Source organism: Lepidochelys kempii, chromosome 7 (genome assembly GCF_965140265.1).
Source record: "Lepidochelys kempii isolate rLepKem1 chromosome 7, rLepKem1.hap2, whole genome shotgun sequence".
NCBI classification, from domain to species: domain Eukaryota; kingdom Metazoa; phylum Chordata; order Testudines; family Cheloniidae; genus Lepidochelys; species Lepidochelys kempii.
Window position 1 is genome coordinate 45,738,472 of NC_133262.1, and position 27,045 is coordinate 45,765,516.

A 27,045-nucleotide genomic window follows, 5' to 3' on the forward strand; every position below is an offset into this window, starting at 1 on the left:
ATTGACTTCTGTCTAGTCTTCCTTTTCAGGAAAAATTGTTGAAAAGGTTGTGGCAAAACAGGTCAGATGATATGTGAGAGCCTTGAGCTCATCCAGGGCCAGCCTTAGGAAAAATGGTACCCTGGGCAAACTTGTGTTTTGTTGCTCCTGCCCCCGTCTCCCCAGGCTTCCCCATTACCTTGGGCCTCTCTGCCTCCCCAGGCTCTACACCCATCCCCTGATTTCCCCAGGACCCCTCCACCTCCACCTCCCCATCTATCACCCCTGGCCCCTGCTTCCTCCATGGGCTTCCGCCCCATAGCCCCTGGCCTCCACTGCCTCCCAAACCCCATCACCCCCAGACCCCACTGCCTTGTCCCCTCATTGCCTCAAGCTCCTTTCCATGGTCTTGCACCCCAGGCCCACCCTGCTACTTGCCTCTTGGCCACAGTGACCCCCCTGACCAGGGCACCCTGCACGATCACCCACCCATAAGGCTGGCCCTGTGCTCCTCACCTAGCAGACCTGCCCCAGTCACCCACCCAGCATCCTGGCTTGCCTAACAGGGAACGAGAGAAGGGCTCAGGGGCTGTCAGTGCTGGGAAGAAGCAGGCACTCAGGCCAGGCCTGGCCGTTACCTTGTTGGTCCCAATCCCAGTCATGGCATTGTCCAGGTGGAAACAGAGCGGCACCACCAAGCTCCAATCCCTGCAGCGGCTGCAGATTCTCCAGGGGACCCAACAAGCATGGTGTGATGACTCAAAGCAGCAATGGCCATGAACCCTCCAGCCATCCTCAGGGCCAGCCCCTTCTCCTTGCCCTCCCCCCACCACCTAGTGGCTCCGCTTCTCTCTGCCACCCACCGGGGGCACTGGGCTCCTCTGGTCCTGGGTGGAGGCCATCACGAGCCACCACTCCACTAACATATACTGCTTGGGGGGCATTGCTCCCCCAAACCCTGCACATGGCTAAATTTCTGAGCGTCAAAGTTGGAATTTTTAAAATACTTAATGTTGGCCTAACTCTGCTTCCATTAAATTCAATTGACTTCAGTGGGAACAGAGTTACACCAACACTGAACACTTTTGAAAATCCAACTCCAAGGTTCTTGAGATTCACTTCTTTCTTACTACATCGGCTCCAGCTGTAAGAGCACTCCACTCCAATCAGCCAGAAGGAAGCTCCAGCAGAAATAAGAACAGCCATTCATGGAGAAATGGAAGTGAGAATTTTCTCTACTTATTTTTCCTTCACATATATTCAGAAGCTTAGTGGGTACAGAACTATCTTGTGCCCCTGGGAAATTTTAAAAGCATTTTTGTCACTTTTATTTTTACATCATTCACCTTAATTTTTACCACATTGTTTGTGGCCTATATTGCAGCTGATACAAGCGTAAAAAGAAACAGAAGAGGCAGGAAATGTGCCCAAAATGCTTCATGTTCTGTGGAATAAGTTTTAATATCTGAAAAACATGGTCTTTTACCCTAAACATCTAGCAGGATGACATAGGCCCTGCTCTAAGACGTCTCTTTTTATGTCTTAAGAATTTTATTTCACAGGAACATCAATTTTACAGCATATTCTATATTACAGGGTCACACAATCCTGTTTCAGCCACAGACTGGCTAGTTGATCATTTTTGGTGCCAAAAATTATTGATAATTTACTAGGATATTTTAGTGCAGGGGTGGGAAAACTGTGGCCTGCGGGCTGGATCCGGCCCCTCAGGGATTGCCCATCGTGGTACCGCAGGCCCCGCGCCACTCTCAGAAGCAGCCAGCACCACATCCCTGCGGCCTGGGGGGGCAGGGAAGGGGGGTGCAGAGGGCTCCATGTGTTGCCCTTGCCTCCAGGCACCGCCCCCCCCCCCCCGCAGCTCCCATTGGCTGGGAATTGAGGTGCGGCAAAGGCAGCGCGCGGAGTCCTGTGCCCCCTCCTCCCCCAGGGACCTCGCAGGGACGTGGTGCTGGCCACTTCCCAGAGCGGCATAGCGTGGGGCCAGGGCAGGCATGCAGGGAGCCTGCCCTGGCCCTGGAGCGCGCCACTGCCAGCCCGGAGCCGCTTTAGGTAAATGGCGCCGGGCCAGAGCCCGAACCGCTCCTGCACTCCGCATCCCCCCTGCACCCCAACCCCCTGCTCTGAGCCTCCTGCTGCACCCCAACCCCCTGCCCTGAGCCCCCTCCCGCAGTCCGCACCCCTCCTGCACTGCTGCCCTGAGCCCCCTCCTGCAACCCCAACCCCCTTGCCTGAGCCCCCTCATACACCCCACACCCCTTCTCTGCCCCAATCCCTTGCTCTGAGCCCCTTCCTGCACACCACACCCCCTCCTTCACCCCAGCCCCCACCCCCGCCCCAGCCCTGCATACAATTTCCCCACCCAGTTGTGGCCCTCAGGCCAGAAAGTTTGCCCACCCCTGCTTTAGAGGGATGGTGACTAGGAAACAAAGTGTTTCAGATGCCATCCCAAACCACAGAGCCACCCATATCTTAAGTTTAATAGTGCAAATAAATGTCTCACTTTAAGAACATTAATAATTAAATAATTGCGCAAGGTTGGAAAAGTTACCAAGGGTACATATTCTAATGTGCACAGCTGAAGGCTGAGAGTTATTTAAATGTGTATACAAGTGCATAGTCACAAGCCCAGCAAATAATTAAATCTACTGATCTTGGTTTTGTGTATCTATATAAGTAACTTCTCTGTCATGACTTTTGTGTAACTACCATATTGTGTCCCCATTAGTGGGTGAATGATTTGGTTTACAACCCCGTTTTGTTGATTTAGACTCCATCCTCGCTTTGCAGTAGGGCTGTTCAATTTATGAATGATAAAAATTTTGGTAAATCAGGTCCTGAGATTCAAGAATTGCTACATTATTTTATTGGATTTGTTCAAAATGAATAAGCTTTCAGACACATTTTCCTCATCGCTGTATCCTTCTTTTGTTTTGATTTCTTACATTTTTGAGTGAATTTCAGTGGTCATGAAAGTGAAAGGCAGACAGAACTAACTTGAACCAAGCATCATGCAGGCATGTGCTATGTAAGTTTCCTTTACACAGCTCTGCAAATGCGCACTGGTTCTTACCTGAAGTACCTTCTGACCCCAAACAGCTCTGTCAATAGACGTCAATCCTGTACTGCAGCATTCCTGCTATTCTAGTCTTGGATCACCGAGCTTTGCCACATGCTTTTTAGTCCTTATCTGCAGCACTTGTTCAAGTCCTGTGCTTTCATGAGACTTCATGCACTTGAAAAATAGCCTTTACACAAGTCTGTTACTTTAGTATGATAATCTGCCAGTAAGATGTATCAGCACTGCAGCTTTTCATGAAGAGGTACTTCCTGTAAAACAAAGCCTTCTACAATAATTACTCATGGCTTCACAATGTAATTCTACCTGAGTCACTGAATACAATTCCTTATGCTTTGAGAAATTCAAAAATGACAGGGTTTAACACACATTTTGAAATATTTATTCTTTTTTGTTTACGTTTGTTGCAAGTAAGTTTCCTTTGTTTTCTTTGGTTTTTAGTGAGCGGTTTCTGGTGAGATTAAACAAGAACGGAGGCCCCAGGAATCCAGAGAAGATAGAACGGATGTGTGGCCTTTTCACAGTATGTATGAATTACTCATTCTCTTTCCCTATCTAACTGTGAACTGAGACTTCTCTTGAAGGTTGTTTGACTGTAGACACGGTCACTCTGGGAACATATAGAAATTCTTTCTTTCCTGTATACTGAGGAAAATGAAAACTGTATATTTCTGCTCAATTTAATGAAATGTTAACATTAGAAAATTGAAATAATCTTCCAGATTAATTGATTTTTTCAAGTAAAGGAACATCAAATACATTTCACAGTTTTCATCTTTAAATGCCCGTTGCATGTATTATACACTTAGAAAACAGAAGATGGGAAATTATTTCTTTTTTGACTGTTTGTGTGGATCCCACTCTTTGTGCATGCACCTCATGTTCACAAAATAGGAATACTTGAATAGCAGTGTCTGCAGGGCCACACCTGTACCATGTGTGCCCTCCCTCTCCCCCATGCTGGCATAAATGCCAGAGCCATCCCTCGTTACTCTTTTACCATCCATGGCAGTTAGATGGAGCAAGCAGTGTCCACCCACTACCCTTACTGGAATCTGCTTCAGTTGCAAATTAAGTGACTAGTTAGTGTTAATGCCCTTTAAATTACTGGCCTCCCCCTTTTTTTTATTTTAAAACCCTCCAAAAACCTAAATTTAATTTGTGTCTTAGCACTCTAAGCCACTATCCAGGCCAAAATGATGGATGGAGGGGAGGGATAGCTCAGTGATTTGAGCATTGGCCTGCTAAACCCAGGGTTGTGAGTTCAATCCTTGAGGGGACCATTTAAGGATCTGGGGCAAAAATTGGGGATTGGTCCTGCTTTGAGCAGGGGGTTGGACTAGATGACCTCCTGAGGTCCCTTCCAACCCTGATATTCTATGATTCAGGCTTCAAACAATTGCTGTCCTGGGATGTTCTTATTCCACCCATGGACAGTCACAGCCTATTTTGTCTCAGTGACAGCTGTGTGCCAGACTGCTACTTAGTGTGTCATTCCTTCAGAACAAGAACGAGAAAGTCCAAGGACACTTGTTTGAAGTTATACTTGCTCAGACGATCAATGAGAAGAACTTCAGACCTTGAAGAGTGAAGATCAATTTCTAACATGGATTCTGCCTCTTCTAAGACATTGTCAGACAGTGACCCTGCTAGCTAGCATGCAAAACCCAACATGTTGTCACCAGTCTGTTTCTTCCCATAAGGAGACCCAAATCTTTGCTCTCCCGGGAAGAGAGTACTAAGCTTGCTCATTCTCCAGAGGCAAGTGATGTCGGTTCAGCTATGGCTAGGTACTGAAGAAGCACAATGCCTGTTACTAGTACTTTTAGGCATGTGTACCAAATGCGATAACACTAATCTCAACATATGCACCAGAACCAACGTCAGCACCATTGATGGAAGTCTTAACAGCACCAGCTGATTTAATGTTGGTGGAGGTGACTTCATCCCAGGACCACTATTGGCACTTATATCTCTATATTTGGAACTAGTGCATATTTCTGACCAGTACCAATGTTTGGGGGACACTTTTTCTCCATTATCTAGCAGAGAACCTTCTCCTCCTCAGATCACACAGGTCAAGATAAGACCTCTCTCTACAGATCAGGGACTCTAACTTTAGAGCTGGAAGTCATCTGCTTCTGGCATGGTAATGGTCTGGTCAGCCCTGTCAGAACCAGCATTGTCAAAATGATGCTGCACCTTGGCCCTATGGGGCATACTGGAGACCACCATGCAGGAGCCAATCTCCTTCTTATCATTCAAGGAAATGGAGAGGATCTCAATCCCCTTGACAGACCCCGTCTACAGACAGGGAAGAACAGCAGCTGGCAAAGGAGGATTGGTTGCTCAGGGGCTGATATTATCAAGAGAGAAATGGTTGGCAGTACAAACAAGCTTGTTACTCCACAATAGGCTTCCAACTAAATTTTGAGAGGTCTGCTTTGACACCAGTACAGTGAATAGATTTCACGGGGACACTCTGTACCTTGGGGGAATACCCTACACCCCCATGTGCATCCTTATAAAATGATTGTGTGGCATCCAGTGCAAAGTTTGTCATGTCAGGTGTCTTCGGAAGGCTCATGATGCACTGAGCATTGTTGCTATAATGATGTCATAGTAATTGTTGTTACAGTAATGTTATAGTAATATTATAGGTTCTAATTTCATGTATATAGTTATGATGCTGAAAATGTGTCCTCGTGGCTTAAAACAGGCCCAGGCAAAACTTCTCCAAGAGCAGAGAGGCAGTTCACATCTCATCAGGGCATGTATGGGACAAAGCCAGCCCAGCCTCACAGGAACAAAAGACACTGGCCTAGGGTCTGTTGGACTCTCGAGTGAGTCATCTCCCTTCCTTTGGTCAGTTTGGGACTACAATGAGGTAATGGTCACCTGACCCTGAAGTGGGGGGCAAAGCAAAGAGGGAAGAAAGAACATGATAAAAGGGAGAGATGTTTGCCATGTCTTCCTCTCCCACCTCCATCTACAGACATCATCACCAAGCGACTGAAGTGCTGATCGAAGGGGAGAGCCTGGTTGAAGGGCAACCAGTCAGCCTGTGGTGAGAAGCATCTAAGTTTGTAAGGGCACTGAAAGTGTTAAGATTAGTTTAGAATGCGTTTTGTTTTTATTTCATTTGACCAACTCCAACTTGTTGTGCTTTGACTTATCATCACTTAAAATCTATCTTTGTAGTTAATAAATTTGTTTGTTTATTTTACCTGAAGCAGTGCATTTGATTTGAAGCATGTGAGAGACTCCCCCTGGGATAACAAGCCTGATGCATATCAATTTCTTTGTTAAATTGACAAACTTATATAAGCTTGCAGTGTCCAGCTGGCATAACTGGACACTGCAAGACGGAGGTTCCTAGGGTTGTGTCTGGGACCGGAGATATTGGCTAGTGTCATTTGGTTGCACAATCCAAGGAGCAGCTTACATGCCAGAGGCTGTGCGTGAAAAACCCAGGAGTGGGGGTTCTCACAGTAGAGCAGGGTAAGGCTGGCTCCCAGAGTTAAGGATTGGAATGACCTAGCAGATCACCAGTCCAGATAACACCAGGGGAACAGAATAGATTTCACAGGGACATCTCTGAATGCAGTGACAGGCAGGGCTTACTTTTACCTACTGATAGATTTCTCACCCTAAAGTATCTTAACAGTTCAGTTCAACCTCAAACCTGAGTGAGGAATTGCCTTCAACTATTGGGCCATGTTTTTGTAACCCCAAACACTAGGTTATGTCTTTGATGCCTCCAGGGATGGCTCAGGACACTCTACATACCAAACAAACAGTCTGGACAAGCAAGTGTCTGTAGTCAGCCAGGTTCTGCAGTCACTCAACTGGTGGAAGGATCCTTCCAAGGTCTGTACAGGAGTCCCATTTATTCACAATTTCACTACCATTGTGATAACATCAGACACTTTCCTCTTGCGTTGGGGATAGGAACCTCACACAATCCAGGGCAAAGGGTCATCCAGAGCAGTTACTCCACATCAACCTTCTAGAGTTGAGAGAGGTCAGAAATGCTTGCCTTCAGTTTCTTCCTCTGATCAGACCAAATCAGTCAAGATCATGACAGACAACGTGGCCTGTGTGTTTTATATCAATTATCAGGGAGAGGATGTTCCCCCTCATTCTGTGCCGAAGCAATAAAACTCTGGAATTGGTGCATACCCAACCAGGAGTCATCTCAGCTTCTTACCTTCTAGATGTGCAAAACACTGTGGCTGATGACCTCAGCAGGCATTTCTCCCAAAACATATTATTAACTTGGGTGCTTCCAGAGGTAGACCTCTTTGCAACTGCCGCCAACACGACGTGCAAGAAATGTTGCTAAAGAGGAGACTAGACCCTCAATCACTATTGGGCTGTGTTTTTGTAACCCAAAACACTAGGTTACATCTTTGATGCCTCCAGGGATGGCTCAGGACACTCTACGTCCCAAACAAACAGTCTGGACAAGCAAGTGTCTTTAGTCAACCGGGTTCTGCGGTCACTCAATTTCTTCCTCATCTCATGGATGAGAGGCCTTCCAACATTACTTTGGAAAGAACTGAACAAAATCCAACAAGACAAGGCTAGGGTCATTTTAATTGCAACAATCTGGTAGAGGCAAGTCTGGTAACCTTACATCATTCAACTTGCTTCTTGTCCACTGATGAGACTTCCAGCTAGTTGGCATTCTATTGTCGCAGCATGCTCATCAGATGCTTCACCCCAATCTGAAAGTTCCTCTACTCCAGGCGTGGCTCCTGAATGGTTCTTGGGGACAGAGACCTCCTGTTCAAGATAGGTGCAACATATATTATTAAACAGCAGAAAACATCTACCAGAAATACTTACCTTCAAAAATGGAAGAGATTTTATCACTGGTATACCTGTCAACAAGTTTCTCCTGTTCTCTTCTCTTCCCACCATTCTTGACCAATTAAAGACTCCAGGTCTCTCTGCAAGTTTCATCAGGGTTGACTTGGCAGCTATTACAGCCTTTTACTCATCTGTAGAAGGTTTTTTGATCTTTACTCATCCTGCAAACTCAGGATTTCTCAGAGGACTGATGAATCTTTTGCATCAGATTAGAGAACCTACTCCAGTATGGGACTTGAACCTGGTTCTTAATTGCCTTACAATAACACCCTTTTGTGCCATTAGCTATGTTTGTTGCTTTATTTATGCATGAAAAACAGCTTTCTTGGTGGCCAGCACTTCTGCCCAGAGGGTAGAACTGGGGGCTTTAATGTCAGACCCTCCTTTTACAGTGTTTCTCAAGGAAAAGGTAATTTGGGACCAGATCCCAAGTTTCTGCCTAAGGTGTCTTCTTAATTTTATTATTAATCAGACCATTTATCTCCCAGTTACTTTCCCAAAAGCATATCAGACTAGACAAGAAGCTGCCTTCCATATCCTTAATGTCAGAAGGGCATTAGTCTTCTATCTGGACAAACTCAAACTGTTCAGAAGGTCTTCTACACTCTTTGCTTCAGCTGTAGACATATCCAAGGGATCCGCACTCTCCTCTCAAAGATTCTCAAGATGGATCTTGGGGTATATATTATCACATGTTATGATGTGGCTGATATTCAACCTCTTTCTAGAGTAATAACTCATTCTACTGGTCAATCTATGTCTGTGGCATTACTCAAAGACATTCCAGTTACTGAAATCTGCAGAGATGCAACCTGGACCTCTGTACATACTTTCTCCAACCATTATGCTCTGCCTCTAGATTAGATGCTGCAATTGGCAATGCAGTTTTTTCTTCAGTACTGGACTCTGTTCTGAAGCTCCCTCCTTCTTATGGAGGTACTTCTTGGAAATCACTTGAAATGGAGCATCCATGAGGACACTACTCAAAGAAGGAGAGCTTAACTTCTGTAGTAACTGGAGTTATTCAAGATGTTCCACTGCCCACCCTCCTTCCCTTCTCCTTGGAGTTTCCCCTGTGGAACTCTGTGGTAGAGAAGGAACTGAGGGCAGTTTGCCCATGCAGCCCGATATGTTCTTGAGATGGGGAATGAGGATGTGTAGGGCGCATGTGCAGGCCAAATAGGTGCTGCTACCAATAATTTTCAACCAAAGGTGCAGGGACACATGCACTCCTGAAGTGGAGCTACTACAGGGATACACACCTTGAAGAACTCCAGTTAAGGCACAAGGATAAGTGACCTCTTCTGTTTGGATGTACGTCTGTCTTAGACAGGACTCTGTTGGCATAAGTGACTAACTGCTCCTGCAAAAGAACTAAGCCCAATCTTTTCTATGATGCATCACTCTGGAGGGTCAGTGGCTCTTCTACTTGGTGGTACTTCAGGAGAGGGGCATCTGTTATTAGTTTCAGCATGTCAAATACTTGGAGTTGGTGACCTTCCTAGTCCCATTCCACATCCTGCCTTGTGAGCTGACATATGGGTTCTACTACTGCAGCCAGGTGTGGACAGAGAATGTATCATTCCTCTGAAGTGCTGTACCCCTTCTATATGCACTGGAGCTGATGTGTCTCTGACTGCCTTAATCTTGTTGGGATCTGCTTTCAGTGCCTCTGCTGTGATCAGTTGTCCATTGTATGTCATCTCATGCTGTTTGAGTAACTTTTTTTTCTGGATTGGTTTTTTTTCTGGTCCCTGCATGGCTGTAGGAAATCTTGTAGTTCTCTGCCATGGTCTCATTCAGCTTCTGTGTCACTTCTCCCTTCACCTACAATGAAGATAAGAGCTACAGTTATTTTCACCACTAGCAGTCCTTCCAGTGGTTTGGTGAGTCTTCTCTGGACCACCTCTGGTAATGAGCTTATGCCCATCAGCATGCACAGCCATTTGTAGCAGCCAAATAGTGTTACACCTGACTCTTTATTCAGGCTTATGTGCCAAAACCTGTTCTTCACATCAGATCATAAATATTCTGGCTTTGAAATGTTCTGGCAAGATGTCATCAATTGTGAGCAGTGGACAATGGTATCTTGTCAATGCCCAGTTCAGTGAAAGGGTGAGTGCCCTTTTATCAGATCTGTAGCTTGTATTGCTGTATTCCCCAAGAGGGATCTGTGGTTGTTGCCATTCACCACAACAAACATCAATTGTACCATCTGTTGTTTTTTATGTTAGTTACTCTGAAGTCACATTTTACTATGGGCTGTATTATGCTCTCGTTGTACATTAGGAGGATGCACTACTTTTTCTAATGGGTGTGTTCGAGTCCAGTTCACACTGAGGAATCATGTTGCAGGAGGCCCTGCTATCCATCTGAAATCGCACGGGGGGGGGGGGGGGGGGGAGGTTGGTATTGTCGCTAGTTGCTTTTCTGTCCCAACAGTCTGTACCTAATAGTCTTTGGAGTCAAGGAGAAAGTCATACTGTCACCACAAGAGTCTGATATCCCCTCCCTTTCTTGTACAAGTCTTACTGAATCTTTCTAAGACTTTCTCCTGTTCTTGTACATGCTGCTAAAATAGTTCAACTTGCCACATTCCTTGTAATGCTGTCCTAGTTCGGGGCACTTCTCCTTTTCCTGCATATGCAGTGTCCCACAGTAAATGCATTTCAGTATGCGTATGGAATCCTGGCCACCTGCTCTTCTTTGCTGTTGTCTCACTTCATATACTTCTGGAGCTGTTGTACCTCCTGGGGCTTTCATCCTTTGTCTTTATTTTCACTGCATGCCTCATCTGTCTCATGTGAGATTGCCTTCCTGGAGCTTCCACTCCCACAGGTTTTGATCCCAAGTGCTGCAGATCATCTGTTATTAGGGAGTCTGTCAAGTCCCAAAAATTGCATGGAACAGCCAGAGTGCATAAGGCAGTAACCATATGGGTTTATCCCTGCCCCTTCGGATTTGTCTCTAGTGAAAAACTTGTATCATGGCCAGAGTTTCATTCTTTTGTGAGCAATAGTTCCCCCAGGCTCCTAGGACTGCTGTGAGGCTTGAGGCAGTGGTGAGCTTTAGAGTGCAGCAGACCTCTCTGCCTTATTCCCAGTAAGGTAAAGTAACAGTTTTACTTCTCTGCTATTGTTGTTATCCTGCATGGGCATGTCTGTGTACTGCCCAAACTCCTCCTTCCACTTGCCCAATCACTGGGCTAGGTTTGTATCTGCAAAATCCAAGGTTCCATGGTTCACACTGCTAGCTGCTGCACTTCAAAGAACTCACAGCTCCAACACTGCCACCATGTTTCATTCACAATGAATGAAGGTTAAGCTGAACAAGTAAAACTTTATTAAATCCTGTGCACTGTTCTGTCCATGTGGATGAGTTACTTCCAGTCTAACTTCCTTGCTTCCCTGTTTCTGTTGGTGTCCTGTCAATAACAATCCCTCCAGGAAACATGGACACTCTGACTCCAGTTTCACTGATCATGATAAAGGCAGAATACTGGTTTCAGGGCCTATGGCAGTTGGGCTGCAGAGTTCCACATCCCAAGGAAGGAGGATGAACAGGAGTTCTGCACCCAGTTTTGTACCTGAGAGGCCCAGAGTTTTAAACAGTGACCAGGTTTGGAAGTACATGGGATCCAAAGGTTGGTCCAATTGCAACAGACTAGAGATCATTCACAACATGGAACACAGACGGTTATTTAACATAGGATATCCCCCTTTCTAGCTAAACTCCCACAAGACTTGACAGAAAAGTTGAATCCCATCAGTGCCACAAGTTAACTAATGGCTAAAACCTCATTGCAGACTGCAATGGATGTATCAACACAGCAGCTGATCCATGGCCACCATGGTAGCTGTGTGCAGAGATGCATGGCTGTAAGCCTCTGGCATTCTGAGAGACGTACAGAGTACAACTGTCAAGTTTGCTCTTCAAGGGCACAGGTCACACACAGATGACACACTACACTTCCTAAAGGATTCCAGAGCCAGACTTCATTTATTGGTCATCTACATCTCAGCCCCAAATCATAAGTCCTATATATATCAGGGCAATCCAGGCAGAAGACATCTATTTATACAATAGCCTTCTGAGTAGCTACCCTGGAAGATGTTAAGGTTCTCTCAAAGGACACCATCTTTCCCACTTACTAGGCAGCCTTCATTTGCTTCGGACAGCAGGTTTGACACAAGGATCAGGAGCCACACTCAAATCACTCAAGAGCCACCCCAAGCCCTACTTTTGGATGCCATCTTGCTTTCTTCCTTGACACTTGGACTGCAATAACAACAGACAAATGGGTGCTGGAAGTTGTGTCTCATAACTATTCTATTGAATTTCAGTCCTTACCCCCTACCCATACCTCCCTTCCCTATCATTCTTCAGGGACTCTTCTCAGGAAAATCAGCTAAAGGAAGAAGTGTCTTTTCCACTTTGCCAAGGAGTCATAAAGGACATGGTACCTCTGGAGTACAGGGGAACAGGTTTCTACTCCTTATATTTATTTCTTTATCCTGAAGCAAAAAGGTGGTCTTCATCCTATCCTAGACCTGAGTAGACTGACTAAATGTATATGCTATCTCAGATTCAGGATGGCAAAGCTTACTTGGATCATCCTTTTTCTTTCAGGCTTAAGACTTACTCATTAGTAAGAGTACTCACTTCCATTTTGCCATCCATCTGTCCCACAGGAAGTACCTATAGGGCCCAATCATTACCAGTACAAGGCTGCCATGTGCCATTCAATCTCTCCACAACATGAAGAGACTTCCCAAAATGCTAATGACCAATATCAAAACAAATGGTCAACTATAGTAAGAAGCTGCCTCAAACTTTTTGGCCTCTTGTTGGTTTGCACATATGTGATACTGCTAGCCAGACTTCACCTGCATTCATAAGAAGTCTGATTAAGGTCATCCTCCAAGATACCAAATGAGCATGCAAGTTGTGGTCCTGGTACGCATTCTATCCACACTGTTGGCCCAAGAACATTTTGGAGGGATTCTTTTCTCTGCTCCTTCTCTTGCAAAGTTGTTTCATGGTATATAAATTCTAGAACTAAAAGTAATCAGTTTAGCTTGCATAGCATTCCAACCTATTCTACAGAATTCCGCTCTGCAGATTATCATAGACAACAAATCAACAACATACTTTATAAACAAGCAAGGAGGTGCCCATTTATCACTCTGTCAGGAGGCAGTCAAGTTATGGACATGGTGTCAGTAGCACAAAATGAACCCCAAAAGCTCTTCATCTACCAGGAGTGAGCAACAGCCCAGCAGAATTTCTAAGCAGACACTCCATCAGCAACCACAAATGGTCTCTGGACTGTCTGCTAGGAAGTCTGCTAAGTTGTTGCAGACTCCTGTTAGATGAAGAGCTTTGGGGGTTTATTTTGTCTTATTGACACCACGTTGATAACTTGACTACCTCAGTTTCTTTTGTTTGACATCTCTGGTGCTCTTAAAGGTCAATCCATCTCCTCCCAGAGGCTACCAAAATAGATTAGATGCACTGTATTTCAATCTGGTGTTATAGGACTGGTACACCTCTTCCTCCAAATATTAAAGCTCACTTCACTAGAGTGCAAATTGCATCCTCTCCATGCTTTAGAAACATCCCCATATCCGAAATGTGCAGGGTAATTTCCTTACTTTGGTTCAGTACTAGGCCCTTGACTTGGCCACAAGATCAGATGCCAAATTTGGCAGGGCAGTGTTAAGTAACTTGTAACGGGGTTCACTCACCACTGTGGTGCCTCCAGCTGGCTGTCTTGGGAATTAGCTCTGCATATTATTGCACCCTCTTCAGGTGGTGCCTCACCGCTGTCACTCCTGCTGTAGGACCCATGTCTCTCCAAGGATCATGGCGTCCTTTTCAGCGATACAGCCCTCTGACCATGCCACACACTGTGCTCCCCCTCCAGGGGACCTGCAGTCCACTGTTCAGCTACTTCCATTTGTGGCTACTGAAGCAAATTGTCTGTCCACTTCCTCATGGCACCAGCATCCTCTTTGCCCTTGCCTCAGGGCCTCAGCCTGCAAACCCCAGCAGCCATCCAGGAACTGTCTCTCACTCCCCTGGCCCTTGCTAGCAACACTTCTCTGTGCTGGCAGTTCTCTCAGCCCTCCAGAAACACACTCCTTCCTCCCTGGGCTCCCAGCAGAGAACAGGGCTCCACTGCCCTGAAGCTCCCTTTTTATAAGGGCCCACTTGGTCCTGATTGGCTGCCTCCTGCGCAGCCTCCCTAGGGTTCTATTAACCCCTTAGAGACCAGTGTGGGCCAGGTGCCCCATCACATCACTATTTAGGTAGTGGCAGTTAGGAATTCTTAATATTAATACCTCCTTCCAGTTGGGGCACTACTTATCGATCAGAGAGAGGGGATGACAACATCTTGAAGAACCACTGGTATTGTAAAGTTAAATAACCATTCTTTTTAATGAAATTTTTTTTTCCATTTGGCTAACATTTTTTTAACCTGTGTTCGTAATGAAGCATTAAATTATCATGGTCTTTTGGTTTACTTCTTTTTGTCTGTCAACCAACATCACTTGAAAATGTCAGCTCTATAGCAGGAATAGTTTACACCTACAGCAGAGGCAATATTGAGAGCGCAGTTCAACAAATCACTTCAGTTCCATGGGACACAAATAAGTAATTGGCTCAGATTGTCCCCTCCTACATTAAAAGCCAGGAGAAGGGGACTTTTTGTCTGGAAATTTCTGTGAGGATTTCCTCATAGATATTCTTGCATTCTCCTGTCAGGGGTGAGGCAGTATTTTCTCCCCTTGCAAAAAAGCCACCCTCAAACCTGGAAGATCTCAGGGCCATCTGCACTGAGGTCCTATGCCGTCTGGCTGTGACCTGCAGCCCCTGGGGCTGTATTAATGTTTTTAGTATGTTCTGTGGAGCTGAAGAGGGTAAGTATGTTTCCCCACTCCTCCCCAATATTTTGACATTTTCCCCTTGAAAAATAGTCCCCTCTATAAATCAATTTGCCATAATAAAATTATAAATCCCTACTTCTCCAAATAGAGTAATGAACATGTACAGCTGTAGCTATTACAGTATCTGCTCAGAATATCATCCATATAATACTTTAATTAGGCAAAGGGTTTGTCCCCTTATATGTAAAACCTAAACACTAGTAATGTTAACTTTTCAAGGTCAAATTAGAAAATACAACCAGTCTTGTTGCCACGAAGGCTAATGGCATATTGGGCTGCATTAGTAGGAGCACTGCCAGCAGATCGAGGGAAGTGATTATTCCCCTCTATTCGGCACTGGTGAGGCCACATCTGGAGTATTGTGTCCAGTTTTGGGCCCCCCACTACAGAAAAGATGTGGACAAATGGGAGAGAGTCCAGTGGAGGGCAACAAAAATGATCAGGGGGCTGGGCACATGACTTAGAAGGAGAGGCTGAGGGAACTGGGGTTATTTAGTCTGCAGAAGAGAAGAGTAAGGGGGGATTTGATAACAGCCTTCAACTACCTGAAGGGGGGTTCCAAAGAGAATGGAGCTTGGCTGTTCTCAGTGGTGGCAGATGATGGAACAAGGAGCAATGGTCTCAAGTTGCAGTAGGGAAGGTTTAGGCTGGATATTAGGAAACACTATTTCACTAGGTGGGTGGTGAAGCACTGGTATGGGTTTCCTAGGGAGGTGGTGGAATCTCCATCCTTAGAGGTTTTTAAGGTCAGGCTTGACAAAGCCTTGGCTGGGATGATTTAATTGGTGTTGGTCCTGCTTTGAGCAGGGGGTTGGACTAGATGACCTCCTGAGGTCTCTTCCAGTCCTAATCTTCGATGATTCTATGATCACATTGAAAAGTAAAGGGTTTGTTAAGAAACGATGCATGTTCTCAAATGCCCTTTACTGTCTAGGAAGACTGAGAACAGTTGTGTGTCCCTGGCCTGTTTATGAGTTTCTTTGCTTGTCAAAGATGTCACCGCACGCTTTCTCAAAGGGAAAATTACAAAGCAAAGGAAGTATTTAAGCAGTGGGTACTTCTAGCAAGTGAAAACATGGGAGCTTGTGCTTTAAATATTCTAACAATAATTATCCATAATTTTGATATTTTAAAATATGGTGAATTAACTTGCTTTTACATTTGTACTCCATTTTCACAAATACTCTGTGTGCATGAGGCACAACTGAACAAAAACAACACACAAACACTTCTTACCAGGGTTGGTCTATAATTTTTAATCCCGGTGTGAGACAGCGTTAGCAGGATAAGCATCCCCAGAACACTGGGGAATAGAAGAACCTTACTGGCTGAAGGTGCGCTAATGATAGCTGTGAAGATTAAAACTGCACAAAATCCCTTCTTATCATTGAGCTTCATTTTTTCCAAGACACACAAGGCTAAATCTTGCCATATGCTGCACTGGTGCACGAGACAGTAAAGAGAGCCTAGAAAGCTTACCCCTTATCTATGCAGCAGGAGAGAGAGAATACTGGGAAAATTTTATGCAGCCTCAATGCTGGCCAACACTCCACAGCCCCAAAGAGGCATGATCTGCTAGCTAGAGAGCAGAGGCAGCACAGAACCTAGCAAACAGAACTGAAAATGGGAATTTGAGGGGGAATTTGCAAGGCAGAGTTTGGAGGAGGGCATGAGTGGTATTTTTGTGGGGTGTTTTTGCTTCTTGACAGGAGCTTAGGAAGTGAGGCTACAGAGGCAGTTCTGCTACAGAACTGAAAAATGGAAGAGATGTTGAAAATGACTGGAGGTAGAATCTGCAGGATGTATATCATTCTGGAGTGGGTACCTGAAAGGTGCTTTGTTTTTATGAAGTTCCGGCTGAGTGGTTTGATGGAAGAGAAGATCCATGGTTTGGAGATGCCGCTAGAAACTGTGATTGAGTATTGAAGAGTATTTGAGTGAATAATGGAGGGAAGGAGACAGGAGGCTAAAGGGAAACCTAAACACTTGTGGATACATGATGGACCAGAGAACTGTGAGGGTAGACTGCTGAATGAGGGGAGTGGCCAGTAGAAGTCTGTGGCTATGACAGCAAAGCAGAGGAAAGGACTGGCTACCAAAGGAGAAATAGAGCTGAGGAACAGGTTCAGTGAGTTGAAAAATGAAGGGAAGAGGCAGGCAGTAACAGAAATGGAAGAGCAAGGAAGAAGAGAAGAACTGCTGGTTCCCTATAAGAAGAGGGGGAAAGACAATGGAGATAGCCAGAGTTTGGAGCCCTAGGAGGATAGGGAATGATGAACAGAAGATAAGAAGACTTGCAGCCATTAAAAACAGAAGGGGGATGGACAGAGGATCACACCAACACCAGGAAGAAGTAGGTCTAAGTGACTGTGGACTCCCTATTAAGAAAAAGAGGCTTGTCCCCAGAGCTGATCCAGAGAACAAAAAGTTGTACTGTCTGCCAGGAGCTAAGATTCAGGATGTGGACCTAAAGCTGAAGAGAATCCTAATGAGATTAGGAAAGAATCCCCCAATAGTCCTTCACTTGGGAACAAACTATACTGCTAGATTCTCTCAGGAATGCACCAAAGAAGACTACACCCAGCTAGGGAAAACACTTAAAGATATGGAAATAGAAATTACCATATCTGAGATGGAAGCTAAACTCAAACACCTTGATGGGACCAAATGGGGGCACCCAAATAATCTCCATCTGAGAATATTAGAGGAACTGGCACATGAAATTTGTAAGCCCAATAGCAAGGCTTTTTAATTAATCTGCAAACTCAGGGATCGTATCCTGTGACTGGAGAAGAGCAAATATAGTACCTATATTTAAGAAAGGGGAGAAAAAGTGATCCAGGAAACTGCAGGCCCATTAGTTTGACCTCAATTGTATGTAAGGTTTGATAACCAATTTTGAAAGAGAGAATAGTTAAGGACATAGAGGTAAACGGTGATTGGGATAAAACACAACCTGGTTTTCCAAAAGGTAAATCGTATCATACAGCCTTATCTCTTTCTTTGAGGAGATAACTAATTTTCTAGACAAAGCAAATGCATTAGATCTAATCTATCTGGATTTCAGTAAAGCATTTGATACAGTTCCACATGGAAAATTACTAGTTCTATTGGAGAAGATTAGGATTAATACGAGAATCAAAAGATGGGTAAGGAACTGGTTAAAGGGGAGAATACAATGGATCAATCTGAAACATGAACTGTCAGCCTGGAGGGAAATTACTAGTGGAGTTCCTCAGAGATCGGTCATTTTCATTACCGATGTTTGCACAAAAAGTGGAAAGTCATTTGCAGATGACACATAGTTGGAAAGTACTGCCAATACAAAGGAGGAACAGAATATCATACAAGAAGATTTGGACAACTTTGAAAACTGTAGTAATAGAAATGGGATGAAATGTAGTAGTGCAAAGTGCAAGGTTATGAGTTTAGGGACTAACAACAAGAATTTTTGGGGACCTACCTGTTGGAAATGAGAGAGGAGAAGAAATACTTGGGTGTATTGGTTGATCACAGGATGAGCTGCCAACGTTAGGTGGCCATGAAAAAAAGGCTAATGCAATCCTAGGATGCATCAGGCGAGGTATTTCCAGTAGAGATAGAGAAGTGTTATTACCATGATACAAGGCACTGGTGAGACCTCATCTGGAATACTGTGTGCAATTCTGATGTCCCATGTTTGAGAGATGAATTCAAATTGGAACAGATGCAGAGAAGGGCTACTAGGGTGATCAGAGGAATGGAGAATTTACCTTATGAAAGGAGACTTAAGAAGCTTGACTTGTTTAGCATAACAAAATGAAGGCTGAATGGATATATGATTGCTCTTTACAAATACATCAGAGGGACAAATGCCAGCACAGGTACCGACTTCTTCTGGCACAAGTGGGTGCTCGACCCCCCCTCTGTCCCCGGCCCAGCCCCGACTCCACCCGTGCCCCACCCCCATTCCAACCCCTTCCCCAAAGTCCCTGCCCCAACTCCGCCCCCTTCCTGCCCCTATTGGACTCCTTCCCCAAATCCCCACCCCAGCCCCACCTCTTCCCCGCCTCCTCCCCTGAGTGCGCCCTGTTCCCCCTCCTCCCCGCTCCCTCCCGGAGCTTCCTTAGAGGTTTTTAAGGTCAGGCTTGACAAAGCCCTGGCTGGGATGATTTAACTGGGAATTGGTCCTGCTTCGAGCAGGGGGTTGGACTAGATGACCTTCAGGGGTCCCTTCCAACCCTGATATTCTGTGATTCTATGATATTTACAATAAGCAGCATGCTCTAGCCAAGGAAATACACTATTTTTTTTCAAAGGAGTAAGTAGCAAGATATCCCCATCAGTTTATAGCTCCCCTTCAACCATCCTGCACTGTGCTAGCAGTATGAGACTAACTGGAAATACAGCTCTGGTTGACATCTTCCCCTTCCCTCTCTCCCCGTCCCTCTTTCTCCCCACTCGGCATGCATGGCCACATATGTAAAGGGCAGAATTTTTCTCTTAGAACTTTGCTTATAAAATATGATCTTTGCTGTCGTTAGAAGTGTAGCTGCCCATATGCATTTATTTTAGCTGTACTTCTATATTTCACTGTCTGTCTGCATTGCTATCATAAACCTCAATTTTTGAGATTTCCTCTCTCAAATCACATAGGACAGAAATCTTCCATGCAAGGTGACAGGTATGATTCATATTTTCTTTTCAACAAAAAAAACAACCCTTTTTTAATTCTCTAAATTGATTTTAAGTTATAAAATTGCAAAATCAGAATTTCTCCACCTTTACCTTTACTAAAAAGTGTCTTTTCTTTTCTTTTCACAATGGCTTTAGTGTCATTTGACTTAGGAGTGATTTCATTTTGAAAATTTGCTACTGAGAAACGAAGTTGAGTTTTTTATATTTTACAAAACTTAGTAGTAGAACAAGCCACCTTATTGTATAAGCAAACCTAATAATGCTGAAACATTTCCTCACTCAAACATTTCGGAGTATGCCACCATCACTAGGATGGAGGCCATAGTTTAATTGAAGGGAAAGAAAACATGAAAAATTTGAATCCACAGCTGTTATATTAAAATAACATTAAGGGTCAAACATAAGCCTCATAGCTGTTAGATTTGGAACTGAGGCTACTACAACATCCTGTTCTCATCTTCTTAAGTCTAGTGATTGTAAAATGCCTGGGGGTTTTTCATCTTGGGTCATCAAATGAAGTGAGACGACTGTTCCCTCTTACTAGGAACAATAAGGATGAGTTAAGTTACAATTTTATTTAGAATCTCTATAGGTATCTTTTTCTCCTTTTAGTATTACTATGACTTTTTTATATTTAATATAGTAACAGAACCAAAACCTCATAATTTTCTAAATATTCCATGAATGACAACTATTTAAATGACTCTTAGACACTGTTTTCTTCTTTGAGTACTGGTCCCTGTGTGTATTCCATTGTGGGTATGCATGTGCTCCATGTGCCTGAGAGAGAGAGAATTCTTGCAAGCAGTGTCCGTTGGTCCGCTCCTGCGCCCTTGCCATCCTCATGCTTTGCACCAAGAATATAAGGGGCAGGGTGAACTGACCACCGCTCCAGTTCCTTCTCTACCATGAATCCAATCATTATCTGAAGCAGAGGGGAAGGAGGGTGGGTAGTGGAATACAGATAGGGGCCACACATCTCGAAGAGCTCCAGTTACAACCAGGTAAGTAACTTCCCTTTCTTCTTCAAGTGGTGGTTCCTGTGTGTATTCCACTCTGGGTTTTGACAAGCAGTAGTCCGAGAGGAGAGTGTGAGGATGCAGAGTATGGCTGCTTGTAAAACTACAGCCCCAAAGGATGTGTCAGCGGAGGAGTCTTGGAACAAGACATAATGCCTCATGAATGCATGCATGGGATTCCATATAGATGCCCTGCAAGTGGCTAGCAGACAGTGCGGGGCAGTGCGGCAGAGCTGCCTAATTTCCTAATATTGTGTAGTACTGCAGCTCACAGATTTCATCTCAAGTAGGGTGTGTTAGGATCAAAGCGTTAAATACATGTTTGAAAATGACTGTTGACAGAGTTCCAACATAGTTTCCTCACCAAGGTAGACAGTTGATTTTTGTTTTTTCTTTTATAGAACTCTGCTAGCCAAAACATAACCTGTCTGTGCCTAATTTTTCTTCATCCATAACCTTCCCACCTTTGTAAATCAGATTTAAAGATGGAAGGAGTTAAATACGTGAAAAATATTATTATTTATTATTATTTGTGGGGTGTGTTTGTACGAGTATTTTGCAGACCTTCTTTAAGGTCAAAAGTTGTGTTATTTGTTATTTGTTGTGTTATTTGTTTCAACTTCTATTTTTTTCCAATTTGTTAGGATCTCAGCAGCAAGGATACGAAGAGAGACTTGTACATAGTTGCACATGTAATTCGAATAGGTACAGTATGGTTTGCTAACTAATTTTTTTTTATATTAGCTCAAAATGAAAAATATTTTTAAAACCTATCTTATACTGAATTGACGCTGTGATCAATTTAACCAGTTAGAAAGCTCCATCACAGACCCTACCTCTTTGTAGAAACAGAATTTCAAATCATGGCATTATACATAAGTGTTAATACATTTTAGTAATTGCTAGACAGTGATTTTCTTGATCTGGAACACAAGACTTGGGTAAATACCCATTTGGAAAGAGAAGATATCAGTTTTATCGTGTACCCTTCTAAACTTTGCACACAAGATGTAGGAAAGGGGGAGATAAAGCTCACTTTTTGGAGAGGATGTCAGCGTACCTGGTCATTCAGAATTATAAATCATTTGCAGATGGATAAATACAGGGAACTCTTTTTTGTTGTGTGCCCAGTGACCATAAATGGCAATAGCAGCTTTTGAGACACACTGTTAGCAAAAAAACCTGCTTAATGGGGATGCATTTAGCCAATGCCAAGGTGTTAAGATATCGGTGTTTTAATTGAGAAGAGGCCAGGTAAATATTTCTTGTATTTGTGTAATGTACAGTATTTTATTTCTAGTTTTTTCAGGCTGTTTAAAAATCTCATCTCTTAATGGGACAATAATTTAATCAGAATAATAGTCAGTCTACAGAAATGGCCCAGTTAAAAAGTTTCTATGTAACAATTGACTGCATAATTCATATATAGAAGAATATGAAAAGAGGGACACAGACAGTTCTGTACTGTAGTTTATACTGTATGTATGTATACACACTCACATAGAGACAACAGAAAGATAGGAGCAGAGAGAGCAACTGCATGTTAATTGCTAACCAAGCTGTCTGTTTCAGGTCGCATGCTGCTAAATGATTCCAAAAAAGGCCCCTCCCACCTACATTATCGTCGCCCCTATGGCTGTGCAGTATTGAGCATCATGGATGTACTTCAATCAATCTCTGAACTAAAGGAAGAAAAAGATTTTGTTCTCAAAGTTTACACGTGAGTAACTCACCAGAGGGAGAAAGAAACTGAGTGAGCGATTAGTATAGGTTAGGTGTCTTAATACTACATGAATACGCATGTGCCACAAACCAGAGATTCAGCACTGAGCTATAAATGACATGTAAAGGACTTATAATTTTTTGTGAGTTCCTCTCCCTGACAGGTTAGCATGACCTGCTCTCATGCGTACAAACAAATAATCTAAATAAATCTCTTACAGAAATGTGCAAGTGTGTGATGCTTACATTGATGAATTCTCCAGCCTTCTAATTCATTTTACTTAGCTGGCTGATGCTAATGCTGAGCTCTTTAAAGAATAACCATTGTACCCCACTTTTTAGATGTTTCTTTTCATAGGGAAGCAAACTTGGGGATGAGGGGGGAGAGCATGAGCAGGGAAATTTCTACTTACCCTTGCTTTTTCGTACAGCTGCAAGACAGCTAGTGAGCCTGAGGGAGATATACTAAAACTACATGCAGCTTCATTTTAAAGATATGATGTTTCAGCCAGGTTGCATGACAAGAAGACACATTTTGGAATATTCCTTGAATATATATCACTGGGGAGAATTCATAAACTGTTCTTTTTCCTGTTTCTTACTGATGTTGCTCTCAGTGCTACTAAGCGTAACTTTTAAAAGCTTAAAGAATGGCTAAAGCAGCATTCTGCGATCTGGGGGTGAGAGAGAGAGAAGTCTAGGTTTGGGCACGGGGGTGCAGGGAAGAGGAAAGGAGCAGTAAGGGTGGGGAAAGCTGCATGACCATAGATCCACTCTGAATGTCCACTACAATAGTGCTGCTGTGACTAAATCATTTGGCATCTCTTTGAAAAACTACATTCCCTCCCTGCACTTGAGGCTGTTTCCTAATGCACATGGCTATAGGAGCCACTCATGCATACCCGACTACAGTTTTAAGAAGCACATCATCAGCTGAAGCTTTGTCTCTGCTCCCACAAAAGAGTACGTCTTCAGGAGCATGTGTCCAGGCTTACAGATTTCTGATGGACACCCCCACTTCTGGTAAGGGGAGAAACAGGCAGGAGGGTGGTGGCCAGGAAAAGGCAGCAAAACATAAGAGAGCAAAAATGTATGAAAATGGAAAGCAGAAAAGGCGGGGGGAGATGAAGGGGTAAAAAAAAGCATGTAAACAGGGAGACTAAGGGGAAAAAAGAGAGACTGGACAGAAAAAAGCAGAGATCCTGCCATGCCATAAAGGGTTGTGGGGGCTTCCATGGAGCCCATAGACCAGTCTATCGCATATAAATAAAAGCCGGGGAATCACTGGGTTAAAGACTGAAATGTTGACTGTCTTTCATAATATGAGTGAAGACTTTGCTGATGGAAAAGCATGAAAAGTTCAAGCATATTTCTATTGCTCAGTCAAGTTTGTATATTGACATCTTATTTTGAACCTTTAATATGCAGTTTACTTCTAGCTTTAACTTCAGTGGCATCATCTGCCTTTGACCTGCTTAAGATAAATCTGTCAGATTCTTCAGGCTAAACTGAAATTGTCTGTTTGGCTTCTATTCACAACTGCTCACAGAGGCTGCTTTATTGGATCAATATTGCTTTCTGATGGTTAATTAAACAGAGAACATTGCCAGTTATTTCCTCGGTGTACTGGGATTGTTCATAGACTGTCACTTTGCACAGGAGATCCACTAGTAGTTTACCTTCATCTTTTGAAATATGCTAATCAGATTAGTGAATAAATACCCACACACACCTGACCCAAGACTTACTTCTACCTGCACATTCCCATCAATATTCAAATTCCATTTCATACTAGTGTTTGAGTGACAGACTTTTTGAAAACATGCTGGCAGGTTTAATTGCCTTAAAAGCAACCGTGAGCTGTTCTTTCGCCCCTGATAGATTGTTTTGCAATAACAAGGATTAGTATTTTAGCTGTTGCTTTCAAAGGTTTACAGTTTGAAATATTTTTAATTTTAAAAGGTAAAATACTCAGATTTTCAAGATTGAAGGTGCTTTCTTGTTTTAGGAGCATTAATAGAGATTAAAATATATGTTTGGTTTGGGAATTATGGCAGTAAATTCAGATTATTTTCAAAGTGATTTGCTTGCAGTTCTGAAATTCTTTAGTAGATCTGTGTGGGATTGAAATCTACATGTACTTTCAGTCTGTACAAGCTATGCCATGCATTTGTTGTTGAAGGGCTCTGTTAACACTAGCTGTAGGAGAAATGATAGATGGATCTTGTGTTGGGTCAGAGGTTTAGGTGTCAAACAAAGTAAGGCTTTTGTACTGTTTAGCAGCTGATGGTCCTGCAGCATTCAGTAAGGATGCTGAAAATTGGCAAACATAAAATTTCTTCTGGACAACTTGCTCTCTGAAACAAGTGAGAAAATATTCATCAGTTCTCACAGTCACCACCCATTTAAATAACAGAAAATGTGCAGTAGCTCATGCCAGCTTCCATTAAAGCAGATTCAGTCACTGGTGCACTTCTCCTTCAGACATGTGTGTCTTTTCAAATACCTTTTGTTTAGATTCAGTTTTGTGTTCTTGTGCACTGTGCCCACTTCAGGACAAAAAGCTATTCATCTGTATTAGTAACTAAGGGCCAGATTTTTAAAGATATTTAGGTGCCTAAAGGTATACATAGGAGCCTAGTGGGATTTTTCAAAGCTGCCTAACTCCCATTGGGACTTAGGCACCTGGAACTTTCAAAAGTGCCTAGGTGCATACATTCAATGGGAGTTAGGCAGCTTTGAAAAATCACACTGGGCTCCTACCTGCATCTTTAGACACCTAAATATCTTTGAAAATCTGGCCCTAAAGCATTGTCTGCGTTTATAATGGCATAATATAACTTTAGGAACCATAGTATAATTGTATACTTTAAACTGTATACCTTCCTTTCAGTCTATCAGCAGTTTATGTATCTATTAGAAAGTTGTGAATGCCAGAAGGAAGCTAGATTTGAAGATAAGAATTCTAATTTCTTCTTCCTCATTTAGCAGAGACACCACCAGTAGTACAGGATGAAGTGCTCTATCTTGCTCTTCAAAAGTATCAGGATTTAGAATTTAAAATTTCACATGAAGAATTGTGCACTCTGTTTAAACATAGTCTTATCCTAAATGTACATTGAGACTTTGGTTGGTTTTTTTGTTTGCTTTTTTTTTTTAATAAAGCACTATACAATATTAAAGTAAAAAATACGAAAGTTGCAGGGTCAGATGTAGTATCCTGATGGAATCCTCACTATTTTACTGGTGGATTTTATTGTTTTCTACTCCCTACGTGGGCTGGCATACCATAATTGAATTGATGCTTACACTGTACCTAGAAGTATGTGTCATAGCATCCAGTGTTGTCATTTCTCTTGTGGTGTATACTGTTTCTTTTGACCTACATTTTATATAGTCTATATTATAGGATACTTATATTTCTTTCATATTGCAGTAACCCTCATAAACATCACTGTTTAACATGGTACAGATTACCCCTCAGACCTCACAATTATTTAATTTCTTTTCTAAATTTTAAATGAATTTTTTTACTTATGAAAGATGTTGAATTGACAGCGCTGGGAACTGAAGTCCTCTATTTAACCACAAATCAGATAAAGCATGTTAGGCACTTCCCTACACTGCCAACTACTTCTGTGCTTCAACAGAGCTCCCATAAGTTTCTTTTCAGAATTCTATGTGAAGTACTAGTAATACATGTAGTGACCTAGCCAGATCCTCCCTACCTATGACCAGGTGCTCACGCTTTTGCATACCCAGAATGGCCAATTCTTGTCTATATGCTGTTTCCACAGCCACCATCACCCCACCCTTCAGGCTGCAGCTTTGCAGCTTAAATTAATTCCCTGAATGGACCAAGCAGCCAGAAGGTTGTGCATAAAGTTAACTTTTCCATGGAGAGAAAAGGGGAAATCATTTGGCCCCATTGACTGCAGAATCAGACAGAACTGCTGTTGGGAAATAAGCACTCTGGGTGCTGCATTAGCCATATGCATCTGGGTCAGGAAGAGTGGCTGTGTACATTTGCATGGCCCTAAGGTCACTAGCCAGTTTCAACCTTGGCCATAAGGGGCCATTCTGGAGCAAAAGTGTCATATGGTTCTTGGTCTACTCAAGATAGTTAAGTCCCAGACAGACTGCGAAAAGCTAAAAAAGGATCTCTCAAAACTGGGTGACTCAGCAACAAAATGACAAATGAAATTCAGTGTTGATAAACGCAAAGTAATGCACACTGGAAAACATAATTCCAACTATACATATAAAATCATGGAGTCTAAATTAGCTGTTACCACTCAAGAAAGAGATCTTGGAGTCATTGTGGATAGTTCTCTGAAAACATCCAATAAATGTACAGCGGCAATCAAAAAAGCAAACAAAATGTTGGGAATCATTAAGAAAGGGATAGATAAGAAGACAGAAAATATCATATTGCCTCTGTAGAAATCCATGGTACGCCCACATCTTGAATACTATGTGCAGATGTGGTCACACCATCTCAAAAAAGATATATTGGAATTGGAAAAGGTTCAGAAAAGGGCAACAAAAATTATTAAGGGTATGGAGGCTGCCATATGAGGAGAGATTAATAAGACTGGGACTTTTCAGCTTGGAAAAGAGACTACTAAGGGGCGATATGATTGAGGTCTATAAAATCATGACTGGTGTGGAGAAAGTAAATAAGGAAGTGTTATTTACCCCTTCTCATAACACAAGAATTAGGGGT

At 43.2% G+C, this 27,045-nt stretch overlaps 1 protein-coding gene across 12 annotated transcripts in view; it reads left to right on the forward strand.

Moving 5' to 3' along the window:
- Positions 1–27,045, forward strand: part of DOCK3 (dedicator of cytokinesis 3) — a 585,316-nt gene that overhangs the window by 378,183 nt on the left and 180,088 nt on the right. For all 12 annotated transcript variants that reach the window (XM_073352483.1, XM_073352491.1, XM_073352484.1 and 9 more), the window contains 3 exons: positions 3,518–3,599; positions 21,242–21,302; positions 22,170–22,317. In XM_073352483.1, coding sequence (XP_073208584.1) covers positions 3,518–3,599; positions 21,242–21,302; positions 22,170–22,317 — 291 coding nt within the window. The remainder of the gene's footprint in view (positions 1–3,517; positions 3,600–21,241; positions 21,303–22,169; positions 22,318–27,045) is intronic.